Source organism: Copadichromis virginalis, linkage group LG3 (genome assembly GCF_057382275.1).
Source record: "Copadichromis virginalis isolate Kocher_CV1m ecotype Utaka linkage group LG3, C_Virginalis_male_GT1.1, whole genome shotgun sequence".
Classification (NCBI taxonomy): domain Eukaryota; kingdom Metazoa; phylum Chordata; class Actinopteri; order Cichliformes; family Cichlidae; genus Copadichromis; species Copadichromis virginalis.
Window position 1 is genome coordinate 41,446,529 of NC_140620.1, and position 19,560 is coordinate 41,466,088.

The following is a 19,560-nucleotide window of genomic DNA, read 5'->3' on the forward strand; positions in this document are numbered from 1 at the left end:
GGCACTGCCAAAAAATTCATCAAGTCAATGTTCTTGTTCAGGTTTTACAATTTAGATTTGCAAACACAAAGCCAGAAATCTGCTTTTGTATTATCGTGTGTGTGTGTGTGTGTGTGTGTGTGTGTGTGTGTGTGTGTTGGGTTTTTTTTCTTTTGTTTTTGTTTTTTTTGTCTTTGGGGTGTGTGTTGTGAAGATCCTATTGATAGCAAGGCTAAATTAATGTGTTGTTTTAAGATTATAGCTTATAGTCACACAGATAAATATGGTTAGGGCTTCTCTGAGCACCATTTAAAATCTCTGTAATCTCAAACCCTTCACACCTGTTTGAGTGCGTCGGCTATTGAAGAACCGTCGTTTGTTCAGCTGCTGAACTTGAGTTTCTGAAATTCAGTAGTAATACTAAATATACCGATTAGCTGATCTGAACCCAGTGGGGGTTTTTTCCCATTGATGTTCAACGTGTCTCAACACGACGGCAATTAGTTTGAACAAAATTCATTCGCTTTAAGTCGTGTTTTCACGGCAAACAAGCGGCGCGACGTTTGGCACAGACTCTGTTTGAACACGCTGCCATTACACGCTGCCAAGGCCACGCTGCTTTTTATGTGCGTTTGTACATGTGCTGTTTTTTTGGGGTTTTTTGCCATGCACTGTTTACTGTGCGTGTGTTCGTGGTTGATAACCAACCCACTCATGTTTTCTTCTCACTTTGTGTCTTTGCAGGAAGTTCGGGGAGCGCCCTCAGCCACAGCGCCTAACAAGGTGGGTGTGCACACGCACTCGTGGTCCCTTTAGAGCTTGTTTTCTTGTCATAGTGCTGGGTTTTGTGTGTTCCTTTGTTTATGTATGCCGTTGTGTTCTTGTGAACACCTATTCTACGGACCTGCCCCTCCCCAAGGTATTTGCTACCTTTTTTTGTTTGTTTGTTTTCTAGATTTGATTTTGTTTTGATTATTACTATTTTGGACACATTCTCAAAAGAATGAAAGTATAGAGACCCTCTGAAGTAACCCTAATATGTGGCTTACTAATACCACTCTGGGATTACCAATAAAAAAGAAACCTTTGCAATAAAAAACATCAAAAACTACACAGTTTTTTTCCCACCCTGTCGTTTAACTCCACGCCCCTCCCCTTTTTTCTTAAAAACATAAGCTTAAAGCTACTTCAAATCACTTCACCCAAACCTAGTGTTGGGTGATTACATTAGTGGGTGGATATCAGCTGCAAGGCTCTAAAGTTATTAAGTGATTTATTTCTCTTTTCTTTTTTACTTAGACTGTTAGTTCTGCTTATTTATCCAGTTTTTTTTCTTTTCTTTCTTTAGCCTGTTTTCTCTTGTTAGATCATGATTATGATTGGTCCGTGTAGCCACTACACCCACACACACACACACGACACACGCACATTACCTTCAAAGCGTGCAGAAGTCCAAGCATGAACTTTGTACACGCGCTGGTGCACGCCCATACCCGTCTGTTTTGTACATTGAGGGCACATGTGTAACTGTGGCGTTGCAGAAACAGTTTAAAATGAAACTCATCATGTGACAGTGTCAACTTGATGCATCGGTGGGGATGTTAGTTAAAAAACCTCCTTAGTTGACAAACTGTCACTATTAACATGAACGATTCTCGACATTGTCCACCGGCACATCCCCAACTGACACCATGTGAATAATAAATACCTCGCTTTTTTCTTTAACAGGAACTTTTTTGTTTTTAACTACGATTTCCACGCCTAATTTTTACAAGCGTTCTAATAATTTTATATTCACCAGCAGGTTTGCCACATAAAATCTGTTGAGGCAGCGAGGAGCTCATTTCAGGCTGTGATTTCCAGAAGCGGAGAAATGCGTCTATAACAACCGCTGCAATGTTGTTGTTGATACAATAGCGTACGACATGTGCAGCTTTACTGTGGAGTCCTGCACAGCTGCTTTCTGTTGACCCCAGCTTTGCTGTATTACCTCATTTTTGTTCTGCTATTGATCGCTCATTACTTAGATCTCTGCAGACTCGCCTCCTTTGGGACTGTTTTAATGTGCGTGTGTTGAAATGAACCGTGCTATTTTTGCCGTTGTTTGTGGAGAAACATGCTAGAGAAGCAATAAATAACCCTTTCTGAGGCCTCACGGTCCGAATGTGCGCTCTCTGCGCTGTACTCGTCTTACTGTGTGTAGCTTTTTTGACGAGCCGTACTGCAAGTTTTTGATTATTGAGTTCGTCTTAAGTTTGCTCCAAGTTACTTGGAGTAACATTTGGGTGAATCCAGACCGTTGATGGATGATGTGGGTTGCTTTTTAGGGATTGTGTGTGTGCGCGCACGCACTTGTTTGCTTATTGGTGTTTGCTGTTCTGAATAACAAAGAGTGTGTGTGTGTGTGTGTGTGTGTGTGTGTGTGTGTGTGTGTGTGTCAGTGTCATTCGGCTTTTGCGCGTGGCACTCAGCGGGGAAAATGAGGGGGTTGCGTGTTGCTTGGAACAGCCGAGCGTGGTTTTGGAAAAAGGGGCCCCTGCACCTTTTGATGTGTCCCCCTCTTTATTCATGTGCTGCCAGTCCGCTGGCTCGCACTGGCCCTTCGATTCGTCTGATGGTTTTTGATGGCCAGAAATATGACCGACACAAAACACTCTTTAACAAACAGCCGAAAGGCACAACAGAGCTCGTTTAGTTCATGTGACTATGGTTATGGTCTTTGTTGGCCTGTCAATCTGCCGTAGAGTCTTCGCGTCCGCAGGTTTTCTTTGGGTGCTGCTCTAAAATTTTGCAGCATCCCGCAGGAGCTTTTTATGGCAGCCGAACCTCCAGGTCCTAGAGGTTCACACTGTCAGGGAGGCTACTCGACTGGAACAAACACTTCTAGGGTTCAGACACATCCGCTTGCACAAATTTACACAAACGGACTCAACATGAGAATACAGGCTGGGTTGCCAAGTTTACTGGCAACTAATTTACTGTTTGTTTGGTTTTTTTTAAATAACAAGCAAAGCAACAGAAAATGGATCAATTTACACATTCAGTCTAAAAAGTATAAATTTGCTAATATAAAAATTTGGAAATTAGTCATAAGGGATTACAGTCTAATGGGCACGTAGAGTTTGACTTAAAGGACTTTAAAACCAATACTGATTTTGATATTTGGTGATTTTAACAATTCAAGATATGGGCCAATATGTTTATTTTCTTTCAGACACACAAAAACAAAAGCAGTTTCCCTAACATTTTTGCCATTCATCAGTTATAAATGCTGATACCAGCATATCTGCAGGAACTGTATTGTCAATAGCATAAATGAGCCATTTCAAACTGTTAATCACAGCTACAACTAGAAGAAAAAGCAGGTATTTATTTATTTCACTTCTCTGGTCACAGTGGGTTGATCTGGCTGTTTGATTGTATGTTTTAGGATCAGATTACACCTGCCATATCATATATGGGCGATCGTGGCTCAAGAGTTGGGAGTTCGCCTTGTAATTGGAAGGTTGCCGGTTCGAGCCCCGGCTTGGACAGTCTCGGTCGTTGTGTCCTTGGGCAAGACACTTCACCCGTAGCCTACTGGTGGTGGTCAGAGGGCCCGGTGGCGCCAGTGTCCGGCAGCCTCGCCTCTGTCAGTGCGCCCCAGGGTGGCTGTGGCTACAATGTAGCTTGCCATCACCAGTGTGTGAATAGGTGGATGACTGGACGTGTAAAGCGCTTTGGGGTCCATAGGGACTATTAAAAGCGCTATATAAATACAGGCCATTTACCATTTACCACTGCAATATTCTCCTGAGTGATCGGTGACGCTACTTAAGCAACGACACCAGTGCTGTTTTAATTCGGATTCTGTTTGCGTATTTTAATTTTCTCACGTTTTGTCGTTGATGCAGAAATGTCAAAGCGGAGGATTTACTCTGTTTACCGTGTAGCAAATGATCAGAGCTGAGATGAGTGCAAGCTGTAGCAATATCCCACAGTTGTCAGCAATTTTCCATTTGTGTGTGTGTGTGTGTGTGTGTGCGTGCGTGCACGTGAGCTTACACGGCTCATCCGGAGGTCAGACATCAAACAGTGAGGGGTGTGTGTGTGTGAAGGCCACGTCTCCTAGCCTTGTAAAAGGAGGCTAAAGTGGCTGATTGTTAATGCTTTAACCCAAAGCCCCACACTACAATTGTGTGTAATCTACCTTTTGTGATGCACAAGGTGCAAACTAATTACTGTCTGATCATCTTAATTGAGCTGTTTCACCGTGCATGTGTGTATTAATGGGGCCCCGCCCCTCTGCTCTTCGTGTGCGTGTGTTTGAGTGTGTTCACAGGGGGTCCTATGACAGTGCTGCTCGGCTGAAGACGCTGTGGCAGATGTACGGGGCAGATGCCTGTCTGCTCTGCTGCATCTGTAGCCTGACTTAACCTCACCCCTCCTTTCTCTCTCTCTCTCTCTCCCACACACACACACACACACACACACACACACACACACACACACACACACACACACACACATCGCCTGCTGTTAAAGATATGCCTCTTTTTATAAATCTGTCTGGCACATTTTTGTCTCACCTCTCAAGTGTCTCGTCTTTTGTTTCGTATGTTCCGATTTTTCTTTTGCCCGATCTCCTCCCCTCACGTTTTATTTCTGACCTCCCTCCTTCTTTTCACTCGCTGTCACAGACTGCCTTTTAGCACATTTTTTGGACCTAAATAAAGCTCGTCAGAAATTAAACCTGCAGCTCAGATGCTGTTACTTTTCTGTGTGAGTGTGTGATGTAGACTCTTATCTGTGGTTATTGGTTTTATTACATGTGGGCGTACTCGGTTTAAATGAAGTGACCCTCGTTTCCTGTCTCTGCATGAATGAAGGGCTGATTTATTATTTATTTATTTATTTTTACCCCCAGTTTTGTTTTTTAATCCCTCAAATACAAATGAACACAGTGTAATGTTTTGAAATTTGGTCTTACTCGTATTTTGATTTGCACTGGAATTTCGTGCATCTGCTGCGTGCTAGTCTTGCACAGGAAGTAGAGCTGATTCTGGTCACAGTCTCTCTCACTTCTCCTTCCGTCTCCAGCGCTCAGTCTGTGTGGCGTGCGTGCGCTCGTGTTTCACTCTGTATAAGCTACAAATGATTACTCAAGACGGCCCTGTCGTGTTAGGGTGAATGTGTTAGATCAAAGCCGCGTCTTTGTCGATATCGATGCGAGACGTACGAATAAGAGTCATTTAAGAGACGGGAATCTCGTTACTCTCCTGCTGCCACCTGCATTTTCTAGCACGAAAAAGATTTTGGAAGCATGTCCCGTTTCCATTGTCTTTATTATTAATACACACATGGGCATAACTGTTTGTGTATAAAAGAAAAAATATATATTTCTGGCACCTCTGTTTGGAACAAAATGTATGTTAGGCAGTAAATATCATACTGAATTGTCTGTTTTATGCTTCAGTAAGAAGAAAAAATTATTTTTTTTTATTACACCCGTATTCCTTCAGGGGGGGAAGCCCAAACGTTTTGGGTGGGGTGACAGGAAAAACCCTGTTGACACATTACTGAAGACTGAATAATAATGCACAGCGTAACAGTGCAATATAGAGAACAAATGCACAAATACTGCTTTAATCCATTTTTAGGGTTTTCCCCCTCTGATACACAGCTCCCGCGTAAAGTCCTGATGTTTCTGGTTCACTGCCTCGTGATAGTCATCTGTCATCTTTTTTTATGTCTTTTGCATCATTTTATACTCGTCTCCCCCGAAATCCTTCGAGACATATTTGGTATCTTTATAAAGCTCTTGTTCCCCGCTAGATTTTCATATAAAATTCTGCGGGTTTGAACAAAGCTTGGCTACACAGCACAAGTTTGGATCGATGGACCCAGTGTTGGGGACTTTTGTGTTGTTGCTTTTTTCTTTTTTCCATCTGATCATAGGATATTCAGTTTCACATGATTGCTGCCACATGTGGTGCATCTTTGTTATCTATTCAGTGGTTGTTTGGAGGCGCTCTGAAGTGAAAATCGGCATGCATAAAGAGCCGCTGTGAGTCAAAGCGCGATCCTGCCAAAGCATTTGTGTCTTGATGGGGAATGGTCTCTCCCCAACTCAGCCACAGTGGTCTGGAAGGGTTTGGTGAGCGCTGAAACGGTGTCAACCACAAGCCGAGGCTGTCGCACGACACTTAACAAACACTAGCATTACATTTTGTGGTCGTGCAGTAACTACGTGCCATTGTATTTAAATATTTGATCAAACTGCTTCCCTTTTTTATGAGCGTGACCCTGAATCTGAGGCTGGCTGATATCACATTTCTTTTTTTTAATTTGGTGTTTTATTTCCTTTTGTCAGGAGCACAAGAACTGATTCCAAAGTGTTGACAACATGAGCTTCAAAATGAGTGACGGAGCCCAAAGATCTCATTAAGTATGGCACCGAATGCATGGTCTGAGTGGACCGTTATAGTCGTGCTGCTCTTATAAGGAGGTCAGCACATGCATAGATGATCTTTGTAAGCCCAAAGACAAGGATTTGTGTTTTGTTTTCTCTACTCATGACTCCGTATGAGATCAGTGAGAGATGATGTCACTTACATGGTCCTATACCTATTGTTTTCTGTTTGCAAGGTGCAGCCAATCAGAAGAAAGCTGGTTTAGCAGGAGGGGGATGGCAGATAAAACTGCCTGGGTGTGCACCCAGACCATTATTAAAGATAAACATAGATTATTTTAAGTGTGACTTATATAAAGCTTCTCCATTAGTGAGTCCAAGATTTAAAAAAAACACAGCTGAAAATGGGGGTAAAGCATCATTTAAAGATGTTCTCTGATTTATTTAGGTGCTTGAAGCTAACACTGTTGGATGTTTTAAAGGTTATGCAAAACTGATAGGTTTAGTTTAATGTCAGATGCCATTAGAGAGGCTGTGTTCCTGTGTTATAGAAGTTTCTCATGTGTACTTTGCTCGAGGTGTCTGCCATATTGGACACGATGCGTCCTCTGGTCACCGATTGGTGGGGGAGTGGCTCCTGGAGGCTGCTGGCTGTCACTGGGTGAAATGACAAACGGGGCGAATGCACCAAAAATCTTGTTGTGACTGCGTTGGTCCCTCGCAGATCGCCACAGCAGCCTGTAGTTTACATGTAAGCATATGAAGTCACTGAGCGGTAGTATAAACTAAAAACCTGCAGAAATGTAAAGTCCATCCTCAGAGTAAAAGTTGTATCTTTTGAAATGTACTGACTACAGCAGTAAGGCTACAGCTCTGAGTAGTTGGAAACTACGGCCAACTGTGGCAGTCTGCTATCAGTCAACACAATCGCACGGAGATTTTCACCATCTGGTCTGTGAATACACTCTTCTTCCATCACTGGTGTTTGGCAGACTGTTGCAGAGCAGTCTCTAGGCAGACAAGCTAAGATCCCGCTGTTAGGGGGCCACATGATTGCCAAACTGAAACTGTTCATGTATTTTACTTGTCGCTCCAAATTGTATATCTTTATCTTTTTTTTGGCTTGATCTAAATGTTTTTATTTAGGGTCTTTAGGACATGCATAAGATGCAAACCATCTTTTAGAAGCTTCCTCTAAGTCAGGGGTCCGGTGTCCCTGCAGGTTGTAGATCTCACCCTGGGTCAACACACCTGAATCACATGATTAGTTCATTACCAGGCCTCTGGAGAACTTCAAGACATGTTGAGAAGGTAATTTATCCATGTAAATCAGCTGTGATGGATCAAGGACACATCTAAAACCTGCAGGACACCTGCCCTCGTGGACTGGGATTGGGGACCCCTGCTTTAAGTGGTAACTGCCCTAATCCTGTATAAGTGTGTGTGTGTGTGTGTGTGTGTGTGTGAGTCATCCTGCCTGTGGGAGCAGTAGGTCACAGGCCGTATCAGAGGTGTGACATGTGCCCTGCAGGGTCTGACATCAGCAGGCCTGGACTGTGTTTTCTCTCCATAATCAATCAGAGCTTTGAGCACAGGAGTCCCCCTCCACTCCACCCGGCGGGATTAGAGTGTGTGTGTGTGACACCAGCGATTCACTTCCCAGAGAAGGGTTACGTCCTTTAATAACGTAATCACATTCTAAATGCATCCATGGGGAGAAGTCCAACGTTTTAACGAAACCACTGTTTTCCACCGAGTCGAACTGGAGTCGTACGCACTCCCCCGTCCACCCCGGCTTGATATCATTTTCTCCATGTGGTGTTTAAGTGATGTCAGGCTGTGTGGAATTCCAGGATCGTACCTCTATTAGTCTCATTTATAGCTGCTGGCGATCAGCAATTTAGAAAAAAACAGATTTTTAGTGTTGCAGTGAGACTGAAATAATCAGAAAAATAATTGCCTCATCATGCTTTCTCCTCTTCTTCTGTATCGCCCACTCCCCCGATTGCCCCTGTGTCCCGCACACACACTGAGGAGGCCCCTTGCTTATCATAACAAAGGGCATGTCTAAGCCGAGTGTGCGGCCTAGTATAACGTGCTAGAGTGAAAAGCCGTGTGTGTGCGTGTTTGAGTGGGAAGCCCTGTGAGGATCCCCTGGCGTGTCAGGTGACACTGACATCTGTGCGTGTGTAGCGAGATCGGGTCAAAGTGTGTTGCTCTCCATGCGCATGACGTGCTTTAATTGTGCGTCTAAGCCCGATCTTTCACCTCCGCGCCTCTCAGTCGAGCAAGCTTTCGGCTCGCGCCTGTGAAGGGGGGGGGTGAGGGTGTAGCGGGAGGTGAGAAGTTTTGGCAGAGTTGACAGAAGTAATCGGAGCTCGACCCTCGCAACATTTTTGACACGACATGAGGAATCTTTGGTGATGAGCTCAGCTCTGTTTTTGTTTTTTTGGCTCTGGTGTTTTCTTGCTCCCCCCTTAAACCTCGGATGGACCCAGGGAGAGCTCAGCTTCTCTGCAAGCATATTGTGGAGGCTCTGGCTTTTCAGAGGTCGCTGCAAGTGCATGTATGCACAAGGAGGGTGGCCTCCTCTTAAGTCTTCTGTGAAGTTGCACTCACGTCACTTCCTCTTTCAGATTAGAACATAGCTGGTTTAATTTATCTCTCTTCTTTTTTCTCTTCCTGCAGAGAAGCGATGAGGAATTACCTGAAGGAGCGAGGAGACCAAACTGTCATGATCCTACACGCAAAAGTTGCACAGAAATCCTATGGCAATGAGAAAAGGTGAGTTCAGTATGAAATGGGAGCTTCTTGTCTAATGTTTTTTTTCAGGTTTTGGGAATCCTTAAAAGATTTTGGTCTTGAATCTAAAGCAAATCTATTAATGCCGGTCAGTGTTTCACCCTCACAGTAACACATCACACAATTGATTCTTTAGCGGCCCCTGCTACATTTTATCCTGGAGTCTGCAGTTGTTTAGACGCGTAGGACTTTGTGGGGGAGGATTTTTGTTTTATTTGAATATTTTAGTGGTCTGCCTCCTTGAGAACGTCTCGCTAAATAACTGATGATCGCTGGATAGCCCTTCACGTGACCAGAAATGCTCATTATTGTCATCACTGCCATTGTATGGATTTCACCATGGAGTGTATTTGCGATCATCCAGTCTCTCATTGGTTTCTGTTTTTAAGTTGTCAGCTCGGTGGTTTTGTTTGGTTTCAAAGAAGAAAATGACGACTGTAAATCGCTCTGATCAGCCCTTTTTAAAAGCTCATCAGTCTGCTGAATGTTTAACCCCTTCTTACAAACTTAAAATCATAAACAACACTCTGAGATTGTGCGACTCACCACACAAACAAACAGACTTTTCAAATTTCCAGCTTCACTGTCTGCAGACGCGTCTCAAAAAGATGTGAGAAAAATACGCTGGGCACAGCCACACACGCCTGTGGGTGAGATCTGGGTGGTCAGCAGTGTTGGCCAAGTTACTTAAAAATAGTAATTAGTGGATTAAGTTACTTAAAAAAAAAAAAACATGACACACAACCTGAATATGTTATAAAGCAATAGACCTTTCAGCCTGCTGCATGGTCGTACTCTCTCCCGCACTCCATGTTATGCATTGTTGATCTGCACACTTCGATGTCGCACACTTGTATGTCATTGTCGTGAGACACTCTCACAAACAAAGTCATTGTTTAGTAATGCAGTTTGCTTACGGGAAAGTAACAGCAATCTTATTACCTTTTTTTTCAAAGTAATCCTTTACGCGATACTTGGAAAAAGTAATCAGATTACAGTTACTTTTAATACGTTACTGCCCATCTCTGGTAGCCAGCTGGCTAAATTTACTTCCTTAGTGATGCTGGCGGCTTCTCGTCTTCAGCCCGTGGCGATAATGCTGCTTAGATTGCGATCAGCCGACAGTTCTTGTAAACGCAGTTTATTTTTCCTCAGAAGTTTGATTATTTATAAACGTGCTACAAGCACTTATTTATCTGTTTGCATCACAATAATTCAAAGAACGGACACAGTTTAACATCTAGTTAAAAAAAGCAACAAAAAAAAAAAGTTTTTAAATTTTAGTTTGTTTGTTTTTTTTAAAGGAAATTTGGATATTTTTGTTTGTTTGACCCTTTAGCCGTCCCCACTGGTTGCAGACACCTGTGGCCCAGAGGCATTTATACTATCCTCTAATCTATATTCAACTATTGTGGCAAACACAGGTAGTGTACATTAGTCAAGAGGGGTCTGGCGAAAGCACATTCCTCAGCACGGTGCCTCTGTGCTGAGAGGCTGTGTTGACCCCTCTGACCTCTGATATCTGTGGAGGTCAAAAAAGGAAGCGAGAGGCGACCTTTTCCACGAGGCCACGTTAAAAACCACAGAGAGCCGGAAGAAGAAGGAGCTGCGACTGAGAGCTACGAGAATAAAAGAGGAAGAGGAGGAGGCGGCGTCTCGCAGCACCGTGAAGCCTTTCGGTGTGAGCTTTCACGGGCGAGCGCACGTGTGACAACCTAATGTTGTCATTTTCATGCCGTACCTGATGCTGCTGGTTAAACGCAGGGTGATAGCTCGCCATCGTAACACATGCTTTTTTTTTTCCTTTTTTGGATCTGTTCCTCTTAGCTCATCTTCCTCGGGCCCTTCCTGTAACTATGCACTCACCGCTTTTTTTATAGCGCTCCTCCACACCTCATGCTCATTTTGCAACTCTCCTGAGCCCCCCTATCCTCCCCCCCCCCCACCACCACCACTCGGTTTCTTGGCCAAGGTGCAGCGCTGCTTGCGATCTCATCGGGGCCTATCTCTTGGTAAATCGGCTGTTGCGCGCCAACTCCCAGACACCTCTGAGAGTTGGAGCGCAACAGAAGACGGAGCGAGGGAGAGAGATAGGAAAAGAGGTTGAGACGAATTCTTCTGAGGACTTTTTAAGCCATCTCATCCAGTTAAAGTGACAGCGAAGAGAAACATTCAAACACATCTGTCACACATATTTAATGCTGCTCTTTTGTGCATTGAGGTTGAACTTTTTCAGGTGATAAGCAACTCCCAAAGGCCGTGTTCGGATGTAGCTGCAGGTATTTGTTTAAACATCCTCCTGGCCTGCAAAAGGCTGCGTTCATGTTTTGCGTCAGACCGCTTAATTCCTCCTTTTTTGTGCCTTAACAAGAGAGCGCCCCAGGAAAAACCCCCCAAAAGTGGACGCACTGAGAATGTTAATGTGCCGTCTCCCTCTTTCTAAGCTGCCTCTCTCGCTGTCTGAGCTTTTTTATAGGAGGTGAAAGTAGACAAACACCCACAGAGACAGACACTGGTGTTGCGAAATAGGTCGCTTTCCAGTTCCACACTGACGCACATGAATTTATTTGAAGTGTGTGCTCGTTCTGTAATGAGTGGATTTCTCTTTTAACAAAGCTGAACTTGCGAGTTATTTCAAGGCAGTTCTTGTTTTCACAGTAGTAACGTGCGTTTGAAAGGAGAAGAGAAGTAAATGAGGGACCTTTTTAAAAATGGGGGAAGGAAAGTTAGATTTCATTCAAAATGCTGCTTCTCGTTTCTTGACAAATCATTTAGGTTCTGGACCGATCACGGTAACATCTGCAGAATGAAGTGTGACAGCCTTTAGATGTTTTACTGTAGCTGTACACAACAGCTTGTTGACCCAAGTTGGACTCCAGCTGGAGCTTGGTGCAAGAGTGCCCTCTTCTGGTTCAAATTAGGAAGTGCACATTCAGGTCTTTTCTGTTCCTTCTCTTATTCTCTCTTTTATTTCCCCATATTTACACCTATCATCTGCTTGTTAAGCCACTTAACATTGAGCTATGACTCCTTCCAGCCTAAAAACGCCCCCAAATCAAGGAACGAGCCAGAGTTAAAATTGAGGAAACTGGACAAGTTCAGGACAAAAGAAGCAACAGATCTAAAAACCACCTGCAGCAGATGAACAGTATCTGAAAGTCATGAGACTCAGAAATGGGGGGGGGGGAGATCCGGCATTGCCAGAAACAGGACCTGAGAGATGCATGTGGCTCTTCATTAAAGCCTCATCAGACATGGACTCAGTGGAAGTGTCAAGAAACCGTTCATAAGGAAGGGAAATGGGATGAAAGGCTGAGGTGTGCCAGAATACCCAAGAACTCGACTAAAACTCAGTGACAGCACATCTGGTTGGATCTTTTTTTTTTTTTTTTTTTTTTGGGTTCCAGTCATCGTGTATATTGTGCAGAGTTCAGGAAAGATGTACAACCTGAGTGTTTACAGCTGTAAGACACAGTGGAGGCTGTGTCATTGTCTGGGCTGCATTTCAGTCAGTGGTGTCAGAGATCTTGTTAAGATTAGAATTATGAACCGAGAAAAGTACTGTCAGATTTTGATCCACCGTGTAAAATCATCTGGAAAGCATCTGATTGGCAGCAGCTTCATTTTTCAGCATGACAGTGATCCCAAACACACTGCCAGTGCAGTAAAAGCATACATGGGTAGAAAAATGCAAAGTGAAGCACCTTCCGACATGGATTTGCTTCCCCTGAGCTCAGCCTCAACATTATTGAAGCAGTGTGGGATCATCTGCACAGAGACGAGAGTAAAAGGCAGAAACATTTAAAGAAGAGCTTTGGTGCTTCAGGTTTTTTGGCAACTCTCAACAAATCTCTGTCTCAAAAAATCACCACAAAAACAAATTTATTTCATCACCTCTAAAGATTTAGATGCTGGCGTTTATAGCTGCACGTGTGTCGTGTGTTCCAGGTTCTTCTGCCCTCCTCCCTGTGTGTACCTGATGGGCAGCGGCTGGAAGAAAAAGAAGGACCAGATGGAGCGAGACGGCTGCTCCGACCAGGAGTCGCAGCCTTGCGCCTTCATCGGCATCGGCAACAGCGACCAAGAAATGCAACAGCTCAACTTAGAGGGAAAGGTACAACACGCACCCACCCACACACATACTGTCACTCTGTCACTTACCTTGGCACAGGAACATGGAGTTACTCAGCAGAAGCTGCCATAGCCGTGCGGTATAGCCTCCAGGCACCCTGCAGTACAGAAACAGGAAGTCTGTCACATGCCTCCAGCACATTTGGAGCTTGTTTTTCTCCTGTAGTGCTTAATATATTTAATATGCATGAACAGAAATGAATCTGATTGTTTATGTCTTTCTTTTTCTGCCTCCTCATTCAGAATTATTGCACAGCCAAAACCTTGTACATATCCGACTCTGACAAGAGAAAGCACTTCATGTTGTCTGTCAAGATGTTCTACGGCAACAGCGCGGACATCGGCGTCTTCCTCAGCAAGAGGATCAAAGTCATCTCCAAGCCCTCCAAAAAGAAGCAGTCCCTCAAAAATGCTGACTGTGAGTCATTTGTGATAAGTTTAGAGGTTCGCTGTGAGTGTTTACCTTTTAGATTCACTCTTCATGTCAAATCAGTGTGTAGCTCAGTCTGCCAGAGCTGTAAATTTAAACCCTGACAACAGCCTTAAACATATTAACATGCGCTTAACATGATTTACTGCATAGCCAGCTAGAGCGTTTCACGGGTCTCTCTTTTGGTTGGCTCGAGCCGCAAAATCATTCAAGATATTCGGTACAGACCACGGCCCGGACGTGCCGGCCTCGTACCCTGACGTCTGTTTGTAAAGTGGCTCTCTCTGTGAGGCTCTCGGCACTTTTGCGGTTTATTTTATGGTTCGTTTTCAGGCCTGTCGGTGTTGTAAGTTACTGCCGATGTAAACTGAAAACGTCCCGCTGTTGCTGCTTCACACTCAGGGCAGGATGCTTTTATTGTGAAGACTTGATTGGATTTACCACAGAGTCAGCAGAGCTTCATTAGCAGCTCAGTGAAAAGTACTTTGATTCTCACTGCAGCTGGAAAACATTGGATTGGTTGTATCTCTTCTAAGATTCGCTTACCCTGTAAAAGTATGGATCAGCTGGAGTGAAGATGCCTTTACTAACACGCGTGTGTAGGGGGGGTGTTTAGACGAAGTAAGAGCGTAAATGAAACCACAATCCAACCAGAGTCCAAGCAGAAAGACTGCTTTGATACAAAAGACTAGAAGTGAAGGCAAAAACAGAGGTTAAAACCTTGGATGAACGTTAAACAGGAGGAGGCGGCACGTAGAAGACATAGTATTTAAGCACCAATGGGTGTCTCCCCAATTCCTGCACCAAAACATTTAACAGTGAATAAGGTTTGATTTCTTTTCTTCTTTAGGGAGCCAATAAGAAGGCACATGTGGGGGTTTTCTTACAGCCATTGTGAGGATATTGAGAAAAAGCTTAAAATCTTGATCAAAGCCTAAATTAAACTGCTAATTTGCATTGTTTCCATCTTGCACTGAATATTCTGAAATGTAAATGATATTTGAATTTGTCTTCTAACTTCATTTTTCTACTTGTTTTATTCTTGCATATTTTATAGCCTTAGTTTGTTCATTACTTTTTAAAATATGCTCAGAATTTTTTGAGCTAATCAGTTAGTCGATCAATACTATTTCTAACCACCAGAGGGCAGTGTAGTGAAAATGGAGTGTCCAGTAACCCAGTTATGTCACATGTGGCACACCTGTGCTACACACAGGACACGTCCTGCCAGCTGGCAGACGTCTTATCTCTCTGTTATCGCGCCGACCTGAAAGCAACTTGTTTTTGGTGCGTTATGTAACCGGCCGTGTCTCCACGCTTTCGTCTCCGCCCACAGTGTGCATTGCATCGGGGACCAAGGTGGCACTGTTCAACCGACTGCGCTCCCAAACAGTCAGCACGCGGTATCTACACGTGGAGGGTGGCAACTTTCACGCCAGCTCCCAACAGTGGGGCGCTTTCTACATCCACCTGTGTGAGTCTCCATCAGGTTTCATATCTGTTACACAAGCTTCTGATCATTGACGAGAACAGCGATGCAGTTTGACAGCCTTGTCTACATGTCACCCTCTCACTGTTCATTGTAGTCTTAGCTTTGTTCTTTGTTGTAGTAATTACACACGTGATTCATCGCAGACAAAGAACGTGACGGGCTGATTGATAGATTGAATGTTGGCTTTAGTGTATAAACCAAAGCGTGTGCGTGTGGGCAGCTGGTTGCAGCATTGACTGCCTGTTCCTGTGCTTGGTGTTTGCAGTGGACGATGAGGAGTCAGAAGGAGAGGAGTTCACTGTGAGAGACGGTTATATCCACTACGGCCAGACGGTCAAGCTGGTCTGCTCCGTCACCGGCATGGCCCTGCCCAGACTGGTAACAATCACTGTTTCACAACAATGACACAATATGAAACTGTAATGCAAGGATGGACGAATCCAGCCTTTCCCGGTTAACATACTTAAGGTATTGAGTCAGATGAACGTGAACTGGACCAACCAACTAGTCTAAGACTAAGAGAAACACGTTGATATCGAATAAATGTGAGAGCTGTTTAATAGACCATATCAAAAACTGTCCAAACAACAGTATTTGAAACCATTAATCACATTCTTCAGTGATGAGTCATGCAACACTGCGGCACGTCGCATCGTGCATATTGAAGATGGCACGTTATGCTCCAAACACACTTAGAATAAACTGGCTACTACAAAAGATGTTCAATTATTATTAAAATATGACAAATTAAGGGTCACCTCTGTGTTTTAATCTGGACCTCGAGACAGGAGCATTTGTTCAGCAGAGAGACCTTAAAAGCTACTAATGAAATCTTAAAACTGACTGACAGCCAATACGTGGTATCACTAGCACGTGCCAACTAATGACCGTGCTGCAGCGTTTTGGACCAGCTGCTGTTGGTTAAAACAGTGACAGACTGACGTCCAAATACAGAGCGTTACTTTGATCGAATCGAGATGAAATCGAGGCATGGATAGCTCAGTCTCAAAGTCTCTGAACCAGAGGAAAAGCTTCCCCTTTGCAGGTGACTGGAGATGAAAGAAGCTCGTTCCAACAACATCATTAATTTGTTTATCAAAAGTTAGATTGATGTCAAAGATCACTCCCGAGAGTTTTATAACTCCTTAAAAGGGCCGCGGTCATAGAGGTTAGCGGCACCAAACGCAGTGACCCCTCTTTTCCGTTTAAGTTAATAAAATTTAAACCTACCTTTGTGACGTATCCATGGTAAAACTTGGCAAATGCTGACCGTGAAATAGCAGAAAGCCTTTTTAATACTGAGTTTTTCTGAAAGCAGCAGCCTGATGTTTGTACCGTATTACTCATGTTTTGACTGAACTTCTCATGACATTGTTTTCTTTTCTTCTGTCTTTTCTGCTTGTGTGTCCTGTCCCCCTCCTCCTTAATCTCCCTGCTCATGCAGTCCTGCATTTCATTCCCCCTTGCTTCCAGATCACTGTCATTTTTTCCTTAATTCAGTTTCTTTCTGGTTTTTTGCACTTAATTTTCTCCAACGCTCACCCTGCCCGATTCCTTTTTCCCATCGTGCAGTCGGCTAATCTGTTCCCCTCTCATGTCCTTTCAGATCATCCGGAAGGTGGACAAGCAGACGGCGCTGCTGGACGCCGATGACCCCGTCTCCCAGCTCCACAAGTGTGCCTTCTACCTGAAGGACACAGAGCGCATGTACCTGTGCCTTTCCCAAGAAAGGATCATCCAGTTTCAAGTCAGTGTCACTCTTATATCTCTACGCATCATTTCAGGGTCGCGGTCGTGTCACCTTCAGATTAAGTCAATCATACTATTCACCGATGACTGAGGATGATTGCTGTAGCGTTCTGAAAAAGGCTCCAGGCAGCCTGACTTGACATTGAATTTGAGTTCATTTCTTCTTCTGTGCCTGGCTTATTTTCCTGTGGGTAGATGTTTTGGTCAAGTTGTCTTGGGTCTCCCCCCCCCCAGGCCACTCCATGCCCAAAGGAACCAAACAAGGAGATGATCAACGACGGCGCCTCCTGGACAATCATCAGCACAGACAAGGCCGAATACACCTTCTACGAGGGCATGGGCCCCGTCCACTCGCCTGTCACCCCGGTGCCTGTGGTGGAGAGCTTACAGGTATACAAAAGAGACAGTTTAGATTTTTTTAAATTCCCCCCTTTAACAGGACATTTCACCTGCACTACATCCCAGGTTTGTTTATCTTGTTTGTCTGCAGCTAAACGGCGGCGGGGATGTCGCCATGCTGGAGCTGACGGGACAGAACTTCACTCCAAATCTGCGGGTCTGGTTCGGAGACGTTGAGGCTGAGACCATGTACAGGTGGGGCTTTGTTGGGATTCACTGGGATGTGCTTTGTGTCTCAGCTTTCTGCTGCTTTTTGAACATGTTCTAGGTTACCAGGTTAAGTGAAGGGGGGAAAAGAAACCACCGTGGCTAGCTTTTTTCTTTTTTATCCCAAGATTGTTGTCCATTATGAGTAATCTGAAGAGGTAATATGCACTGTAGTTACTGATAGTTTTGGTTTGCTAATTTCCACCTTTATTTATGGACTTCACTAGAGTTGCTTTGCATGATTCAAAGTTTGAAATAATCCTCACCTGTTCTTTTCCTGACCTTGGTGCAGCCGCTCATTGTAAAACAAGCCACTGTCCTTCCCTTTAAGCCAGTTGTCTTTTGATTGGCTGCCCCCTGTAAACCACAGCAGGTGGGCGGGACTTTTGTGCTCATAGACAGAGTTGTGGCTCAGGTGGTGGAGCAGGTCGCGTACTAATCATTGGTGGTTCAATCCCCGTCTGCTCCTCTATGCTTCAAGGAGCCTTCCGCGAGATACTATCTCCAAGTTCTTCTCAGAAGAAAGCACTTACATAGAAAGTGTGTGAGGGTGAATGAGGCAAGTGTAAAGCCATTTGAGTGCTCGGAGTAGAAATGAACCAATCCTTTTACCATTTACCTTTTAGCTGTGTACCTGAGATGGACACATTAGGAGTATCCCATTTCACTGATGTCATACAAAGCCCCTATAGTAGGAAAAAAACAGCTGAGGTTTTAGAGCAGTCTGATCATCAGAGAGAAAGAGCCATCCATCTCTTTTCCTCTGCTTATTTAACTCAGAGCTGTGGGAACAAGGAATTTCTTGTAAATACACTGTCTTCATGTTTTGAGAGTAAGGCTCATATTAAACATGACCAATGTTTAATATGAGCATAAATGACGGATTCAGTTAAAGAACAAAGTGTTTACTCTCTTGCTCTTAATACTTATTAGTGGCAACTTCAGATTAGTTAATATAATTTGCCCATTTTGTGTTAGCTGTATGTATTTATTAGACAATATACCACACATACCTTGTAAAATCCCCCTTTCTTAACTTATCCTGTCATGTTGAGTTTCTCCGAGCGACTGATCTACATGTGTTTATCGTTGCCACACACGCAGTACAGGAACATCAAAGTGACCACCTACCTAAGTCAGTGCAGGTCTACCGAGCCTCCAACCCATGCACTCTGTGGATGTGTCTAAACATATACCGAGGTCCCCACACTGCTTGGGTATAGAATAGAATAGAATAGAATTCAACTTTATTGTCATTGCACATGCACAGGTACAGGGCAACGAAATGCAGTTTGCATCCATCCAGAAGTGCTTTAGTGATATAGATATATTACAATATATATTAGCAATAATATAGATATGTGAGTATATTACAGAAATGGGTCTATTATGGTATGTTATAATGTACACGGTATGAAGTATGTTGTGAATATTCTATAACTATAAGTATGTACAGGCTGTAGTGAGTACAAGCTATGTACAGGATATGAACAGGATATAAATATGAAAAACTATACAGAATATGAAATAAATAACTTTACAGAATCTGGGATATACAGCTATACAGAAATGGGAACTATGCAAGTTGTAAACAGTTGTAGGATTAAAGATTATCGAATGTACAGAATGATTATTTACACAGAGCTATACAGTAGTGCAGTTAAGATAAGTGAGGGTGTAGATAGTTTCTACAGAGGCTATAAAGTGCTAGTGGTTGTGAGTGGTGGTTCAGTCCATGTTATTATTGTGTTTGAGGGTACAGTTGTCCATTGTGGGTGTGTGTATGTTCAGTCCATGAGTTAACGTGGGTCAGATGTCAGGAGGCAGAGTTCAGGAGTCTGACAGCTGTGGGGAAGAAGCTGTTCCGGTACCTGGTGGTCTTAGTCCGGAGGCTCCTGTAGCGCCTCCCAGAGGGCAGGAGGGTGAAGAGTCCATGTGATGGGTGACTGGGGTCTTTGATGATTTTCCCAGCCCTTTTCA

General features: G+C 43.9%; 1 protein-coding gene across 1 annotated transcript in view; it reads left to right on the plus strand.

Annotated features, from left to right (window-relative positions):
* The window catches only part of rbpjb (recombination signal binding protein for immunoglobulin kappa J region b), a 55,503-nt gene that overhangs the window by 30,653 nt on the left and 5,290 nt on the right, over positions 1–19,560 (plus strand). The window contains exons 2-10 of the mRNA XM_085451166.1: positions 724–762; positions 9,059–9,154; positions 13,121–13,286; positions 13,547–13,721; positions 15,070–15,207; positions 15,491–15,603; positions 16,832–16,972; positions 17,209–17,364; positions 17,465–17,568. Coding sequence (XP_085307292.1) covers positions 724–762; positions 9,059–9,154; positions 13,121–13,286; positions 13,547–13,721; positions 15,070–15,207; positions 15,491–15,603; positions 16,832–16,972; positions 17,209–17,364; positions 17,465–17,568 — 1,128 coding nt within the window. The remainder of the gene's footprint in view (positions 1–723; positions 763–9,058; positions 9,155–13,120; positions 13,287–13,546; positions 13,722–15,069; positions 15,208–15,490; positions 15,604–16,831; positions 16,973–17,208; positions 17,365–17,464; positions 17,569–19,560) is intronic.